This window comes from Gorilla gorilla, chromosome 20 (genome assembly GCF_029281585.2).
Source record: "Gorilla gorilla gorilla isolate KB3781 chromosome 20, NHGRI_mGorGor1-v2.1_pri, whole genome shotgun sequence".
Taxonomy (NCBI): Eukaryota; Metazoa; Chordata; class Mammalia; order Primates; family Hominidae; genus Gorilla; species Gorilla gorilla.
In genome coordinates, this window is record NC_073244.2 from 53,827,944 (window position 1) to 53,835,030 (window position 7,087).

A 7,087-nucleotide genomic window follows, 5' to 3' on the forward strand; every position below is an offset into this window, starting at 1 on the left:
CGCAAGGTCGCGTGCCCTGCGCTGCGGGCTCTGATTGGTCGCCACGGGTAAGGGCACCGCCCAATGGGAGGTGTGGATAGTGAGGGGTCCCACACGCCTGGAGCCGAGGGTCTGTGTCAAGAGCGGCAGGGGCTGCAGGAGATAAGAGAAACGGGTGAGGGCGCCGCGCGGGGCTGGACTGGGAAGAGAACGCTGGGCGGACGGAGGGGGCGGAAGGAAAACTAAGGGGTCTGCAGGGATCGAAGAGCCTTGGGGCCTGCGCTAGGGCGGGAGCGGCGCGGGCTGGAAGGAGAGCACTCCTTCCTGTGTGCCCTGGGGCTCCTTTAGTGTGCGGGAGCCTACGCTGGAACTCGCCCACCACCCACTGCTGCGAGCTCTCACCCTGCCGAGGAGCTGAGTCTGGTAGGAGACAAGCGTTGTAAAGCGGGAAAGTTGAATTTCCAGGGCCCTAGTGGGTTCCTTCCTGGAAAGACTTACTGATATACTGTGTGAAAAACCCCCATTCCTTCCCTAAGTAGTTCACAATTCAAGAGTGGGAGAAAGAATCGTAGACGAGGAAAGGGCAAATTTCAAGTCTCCCGGGCCACCTCGTAGACATTTATTGGGTACCTGCTTTGTGCAAGCTTTGCAGCAGGCACTGGGCCTCGCCCTAGGGGAGTTCCCTGTTGGAAATGGGGCTGTAATCAAGGAAAAATGGAACTCTCGGGCCCCTGGTTGCCTACTTCCAGGAAGGTCCTTTGTGGAATGGCTGTTGTGTGCAGGGGCCTGGCAACTCAAAAATTAGGAAGGGGATTGGAATAGTAGATAAGGAAAGTTTAGCTCCAGGTCCTTTAGTGAATAATTTACTCAAGGAGTATGTATTGGGCATTAACTGAAAGCAGGGCCCTGTACTGGGCTGTGTATTTTGGGAATTCACAGTCTAATGGGGAAGTTGGTCTGGTAGAAATGGACTGTGCATAGGGACAGTTAAATTCAGGGTCGGCCAAGCAGTGGCTCACACCTGTAATTCCAGCGCTTTGGGAGGCCTGGGTGGGAGGATTGCTTGAGCTCAGTAGTTCGAGACCAGCCTGGGCAACATAGGGAGACCTTCTCTCTACAAATAATTTAAAAATTAGCCAGGGGCTAGGTGTGGTGGCTCACACCTGTAATCCCAGCACTTTGGGAGACCATGGTGGGTGGATTTCTTGAGGTCAGGAGTTGAAGACCAGCCTGGGCAACATGATGAAACCCCATCTCTACTGAAAATACAAAAATTATCCAGGCGTGGTGGTGAATGCCTGTAGTTCCAGCTACTCGGGTGACCGAGGCGGGAGAATCGCTTGGACCCAAGAGGCGGAGGTTGCAGTGAGCTGAGATCATGCCACTGCACTCCAGCCTGGGCAAAAAGAGAGAAATTCTGTCTCAAAAAAAGTAAAATAAAATAAATAAAAATAAAAATTTGCCAGGCATGGTGGCAGATACCTGTGGTCCCAGCTACTCAAGAGGCTGAGGCAGGAGGATCACCTGAGTCCAGGAGGTGGAGGCCTCAGTGAGCCAAGATCGCACCACTGCACTGCAGCCTGGGCAACAGAGTGAGACCCTGTCTCAAAAAGAGGAAAAAAAAAAAAAACCTCTCAAGGTCTCACTTCCTAGGGGAGGCTCACTGCAGCCTCCACCTCCTGGGCTCAAGTGATCAAACCACCTTAGCCTCCCAAAGTGCTAGGATTGCAGATGTGGGCCACCACACCTGGCCTGGGAGCATTTCTCAGTCACTAAATATGTACTGTGTGCTAGACGTTGTTCTTGGCACTGGACATGCTTCAGTGATGTGCAGGCTAAACTGCTACCGTCTAGGTGCTTAATATGAGCAACTTTTTTTTTTTTTTTTTCTCCTTGAGACAGAGTCTCACTCTGTCTCCAGGCTGGAGTGCAGTGGCGCAATCTCGGCTCACTGCAACCTCCGCCTCCCGGTTTCAAGCCATTCTCCTGCCTCAGCCTCCCAAGTAGCTGGGATTACAGGCGTGCACCACCACGCCCAGCTAATTTTTGTATTTTTTTTTTAGTAGAGACGGGGTTTCATCATGTTGGCCAGCATGGTCTCGATCTCTTGACCTTGTGATCGCCTGCCTTGGCCCCCAGAGTGTTGGGATTACAGGCGTGAGCCACTGCGCCCGGCAATATGAGCAACTTCTATATGCAAGGCTGTAAACCAGACTTCACCTGCCCTCTGGCACTAATAGATTAGGTGAAAAAGAGGTAAAGAAGGTGGGTTTGAATTCATAAGATTAGCTGCTAGGCCTGGGAGGGAGGCAGTCATTTGCCGAGTGTACTCTGAGTCCCTGCTGTGTGAAGGGGCCTGGGTGGGGTTGAGCCCACGTACGTAGAAGGGAACATGGGGCATATAGAGGGAAGTTTGAAAGTTAAAATTCCTGTCCCCGCTCAGAGGTTTTGTTGCTGACTGGAGCCTCCACAATGAATCAGACCCACAAACTCTCAGTCCAGTGAGGAACTGAGATGCCACCCCAAACTCATGATATTTGCCATGATAGAGGTGGCACAGGATATCATAGGAACCCTGAGGATGTAGAGATGTCAGAGAAGGCTTCACAAAAGGTGCTGGGTAGGAGTTTGTCAGACAAAAAGAGGAGAGAAGTTTCTTGGCAAAGGGAATAGTAACATCAAAGACTTAGGGTCCAAAAACAATCTTTCTGGAGAACTACACAGGGTTACAGCTGACCTTTACAAGTACCAGGGACTTTGTGTCAGTACTACTTTTAGCCCCATTTTACAGGTAAGAAGACAACCTCAGAGGAAGTAAGTGGTAGAGCTCAGATTCAAGCCAAGGGCAGTCTGGTTCCAGGGCCTGTGTTTTTAAACACTTGGGTGTATCTGTGTGTGTATATGTAAGAGGCAGAGGAAAAGCGTTGCACAAAGAGAAAGCTGCATGCAGGCAAAGGCTATGGTATTCTCAGAAAAGGTGTGCCTGGCCCTCTCGGTAAAGAGGCCAGGCTGGCTGGGCCGGGTGTGGTGGCTCACACCTGTAATCCCAGCACTTTGGGAGGCCAAGGCAGGCGGATCACGAGGTCAAGAGATCGAGACCATCCTGGCCAACATGGTGAAACCCCATCTCTACTAAAAATACAAAAATTGGCCGGGCGCGGTGGCTCATGCCTGTAATCCCAGCACTTTGGGACGCCCAGGCGGGCAGATCACGAGGTCAGGAGATCGAGATTGTCCTGGCTAACACGGTGAAACCCTGTCTCTACTAAAAATACAAAAAATTAGCCGGGCGTGGTTGCAGGCGCCTGTAGTCCCAGCTACTCGGGAGGCTGAGCCAGGAGAATGGCCTGAACCCGGGAGGCAGAGCTTGCAGTGAGCAGAGATTGCACCACTGCACTCCAGCCTGGGCGACAGAGCGAGCCTCCATCTCAACAATAACAACAAAAAAATACAAAAATTAGCTGGGCATGGTGGCGCACACTTGTAGTCCCAGCTACTCGGGAGGCTGAGATAGGAGAATCACTTGAACCTAGGAGGTGGAGGTTGTAGTGAGCCGAGATTGCGCCACTGTACTCTAGCCTGGCAACAGAGCTAGAGTCCATCTCAAAAAAAAAAAAAGGAGGCCGGGCTGTTGGCCGGGGTCGTGGCTCACATCTGTAATCCCAGCACTTTGGGAGGCCAAGGCGGGTGGATCACCTGAGGTCAGGAGTTCAAGACCAGCCTGGCCAACATGGTGAAACCTTGTCTCTACTAAAAAAAAATATATATATATATATATACAAAAATTAGCCAGGCGTGGTGGCACACCCCTGTAGTCCCGGCCACTCAGGAGGCTGAGGCACGAGAATAGCTTGAACCCAGGAGCGAGAGGTTGCAGTGAGCCAAGATTGTGCCACTGCACTCCAGCTTGGGTGACACACCAAGTCTCTGTCTCAGAAGAAAAAAAAAAAAAAAAGAGGCTGGGCTGAGTGCTGTTTCTCTCCTGCAGGCTGCCGTGGGGTGTGTGTAGGCTTCAGAGACATGGGATCATGGAAGACTGAAGCAGAAACAGTGGATTAAGACTTCCTGAGCGATACAGGCTGGTGAGTAGTGGGATGGGCAAGAGAATTCCACCTCCCCTTGGTTTCCTGCTGTCTCACTGGCTCCTGCCCCTCTTTCTTCAGGCACTGCCTTCCCCACAATGGCAGAGGTGGTGGCTGAGGTGGCCGAGATGCCAACACAGATGTCACCAGGGGCAGTGGAGATGTCAACACCTATGTCGGCGGAGATGATGGAGATGTCAACAGAAGTGACTGAGATGACACCTGGGGAGGCCCTTGCCTCATCCCTCTTCTTCCAGCATCACCAGTTCATGTGCTCTGAGTGTGGCAGCCTCTATAACACACTGGAGGAAGTCCTCTCACACCAGGAGCAGCACATGCTTGCTGTCTCAGAGGAGGAGGCACTGACCACACAGAATGTTGGCCTGGAGCCGGAGCTGGTGCCGGGTGCTGAGGGGCCCTTCCAGTGTGGTGAATGCAGCCAGCTCATCCTCTCCCCTGGGGAGCTCCTGGCCCACCAGGATGCCCACCTCCGAGAGTCTGCAAACCAGATCCAATACCAGTGCTGGGACTGCCAGGAGCTGTTCCCCTCGCCCGAGCTGTGGGTGGCTCATCGAAAGGCCCAGCACCTTTCTGCTACGGTAGCTGAGCCACCAGTGCCACCTCCTTTGCCTCCCCCAACACCACTGCCTCCACCTTCTCCCCCATCCGAAGTCAAGATGGAGCCCTATGAGTGTCCTGAGTGCTCTACCCTCTGCGCCACCCCTGAGGAGTTCTTGGAGCATCAGGGCACCCACTTTGACTCCCTAGAGAAAGAGGAGCGCAATGGGTTGGAGGAGGAGGAAGAGGACGATGAGGAGGATGAAGAAGATGATGAAGAGACAGAGGATGAGGAGGCCATGGCAGAGGTCGGTGATGATGCTGTGGGAGGTGATGAGTCCACAGCTGGCTGGGCTCAGGGCTGCGGGGACTGTCCCCAGCACCAGCCCTCAGCAGGGGCTCGCCGGCAACACCGGCGGACGGCTCACAGCCCGGCATCTGCCGCCCACCCCTTCCACTGCAGCCAGTGTCAGCGCAGTTTCAGCTCTGCCAACCGGCTGCAGGCTCATGGGCGGGCCCATGTTGGTGGCACACATGAGTGTACAACCTGCTCCAAGGTCTTCAAGAAAGCAGCATCGCTTGAGCAGCACTTGAGGCTGCATCGCGGGGAAGCCCGCTACCTCTGTGTAGACTGTGGCCGCGGCTTTGGCACAGAACTCACGTTGGTGGCTCACCGGCGGGCCCACACTGCCAACCCATTGCATCGCTGTCGTTGCGGCAAGACGTTCAGCAACATGACCAAGTTCCTCTACCACCGGCGCACTCACGCCGGCAAAAGCGGGGCACCTCCCACAGGAGCAACAGCTCCCCCAGCTCCAGCGGAGCCCACCCCTCCACCACCACCCCCTGCCCCACCTGCCCAGCTGCCATGCCCACAGTGCTCCAAGTCCTTTGCCTCAGCTTCCCGGCTGTCCCGGCACCGGCGTGCAGTACACGGGCCCCCTGAACGGCGTCACCGCTGTGGGGTTTGTGGCAAGGGCTTCAAGAAGCTGATCCACGTGCGCAACCACCTGCGGACACACACGGGTGAGAGGCCCTTCCAGTGCCACTCATGTGGCAAGACCTTTGCTTCTTTGGCCAACCTCAGCCGCCACCAGCTGACCCACACGGGTGCACGTCCCTACCAGTGCCTGGACTGTGGCAAGCGCTTCACACAGAGCTCCAACCTGCAGCAGCACCGGCGGTTGCACTTGCGGCCAGTCGCCTTTGCCCGCGCCCCCCGCCTCCCCATCACTGGTCTCTACAACAAGAGTCCCTACTACTGCGGGACTTGTGGCCGCTGGTTCCGCGCCATGGCGGGCTTGCGACTGCATCAGCGGGTCCATGCCCGAGCTCGGACTTTGACGCTACAGCCTCCCAGATCACCACCTCCTGCCCCACCCCCACCCCCAGAGCCTCAACAGACTATCATGTGCACAGAGCTGGGGGAGACCATCGCCATCATTGAGACATCCCAGCCACTGGCGCTTGAGGACACCCTGCAGCTGTGCCAGGCTGCACTGGGGGCCAGTGAAGCAGGCGGGCTCTTGCAGTTGGACACGGCCTTCGTGTGACACAGCTGAAAAGCAACAACAAAAGGGTTTGGTTGCAACAGCCAGTGTGGGTACCTCTGGGGAGAGAGGACCTCCTCTGGCAAACTGATCTGGTACCCACCATGTGCCAGGATCCACCCTGGCCTCTTTTACCCACTGACTCCCCAGAACAACCCTTCCAGGCTTCTCTTGTCATCTTTCTCTGCCTGAGGGGAAACTGAAGCTCTGAGATGCGATGTGATCTGTACCAGGTCACCCAGCTATGCTGCAAAGCGGGTTGGCCAAGGCCCTTTGCACTGCATCACCCTGGTGCCCAGCAACATCAGGTAACCTTCACTGAGCACCAAGCTTGTGCCAGGTCTGTGCTGGCCACTCTCATATACCTCTTCAGATCCTCTGCTTGTACCCCCAGCCCTTGCCTTCCCTGGATTTTGGGCACCCAGGACTTTGCTCTGCCTGGTGGAGGGTACTTGATTTCTCTGGGCTTCCTTCATCTCAATTCTGACAGTGTGGAAGGAAATCTGTAGGTACCCAGGTCCTTAGCTCCAGACTGGGTGATGCTGGAGACCCAGGAGCAAGTCAGCACAGGCTCTGCCCACAGGAGGCATGCACAATCTGGTAGGAGAAACACACAAGTACAGATAGCTTGCTCTCTGAGTGTGTCTCATTGATTCATTCAGCCTGTGTGTCCTAAAGCCTCCCTTCTCCCATACTGGGTGATGCTGGGGGCAGAGATGAGTCAGGCCTAAGGCTTCTCAGGGCTGTGATGGGGATGTGCAGGGACAGTGGGATCCCAGGAAACAGACCTCCATGGTGGGAGATCAGGAGTTAAGGACTTCCTAGAGAAGGTAGTCCCTGAAGGAAAAGTAGGAATCTGGTAGTGAAAGAGGAAAAGAACATTCCAGGCAGACAGCACTGCAAGAGGGTGAGCTCTAG

The 7,087-nt window shown here is 55.1% G+C and overlaps 1 protein-coding gene across 2 annotated transcripts; it reads left to right on the plus strand.

Annotated features, from left to right (window-relative positions):
* The first annotated feature begins 37 nt into the window (after nucleotides 1-37).
* On the plus strand, nucleotides 38-6,808 carry ZNF526 (zinc finger protein 526). Of its 2 annotated transcripts, none has more exons than XM_019014728.3 (3): nucleotides 38-154; nucleotides 3,968-4,061; nucleotides 4,143-6,808. In XM_019014728.3, exon 3 carries the CDS (start codon nucleotides 4,160-4,162, stop codon nucleotides 6,170-6,172), a length of 2,013 nt encoding a protein of 670 aa, XP_018870273.1. In that variant the 5' UTR covers nucleotides 38-154; nucleotides 3,968-4,061; nucleotides 4,143-4,159; the 3' UTR covers nucleotides 6,173-6,808. The 2 variants fall into 2 exon arrangements, with proteins under 2 accessions (XP_018870273.1, XP_055225534.1); XM_055369559.2 differs by having other exon boundaries at nucleotides 78-402.
* The last annotated feature ends 279 nt before the right edge of the window (nucleotides 6,809-7,087 follow it).

Excerpts from the sequence above, each read along its gene's own strand:
- ZNF526 (XM_019014728.3), top strand. The coding sequence starts at position 4,160 with ATGGCAGAGGTGGTGGCTGAGGTGGCCGAGATGCCAACACAGATGTCA.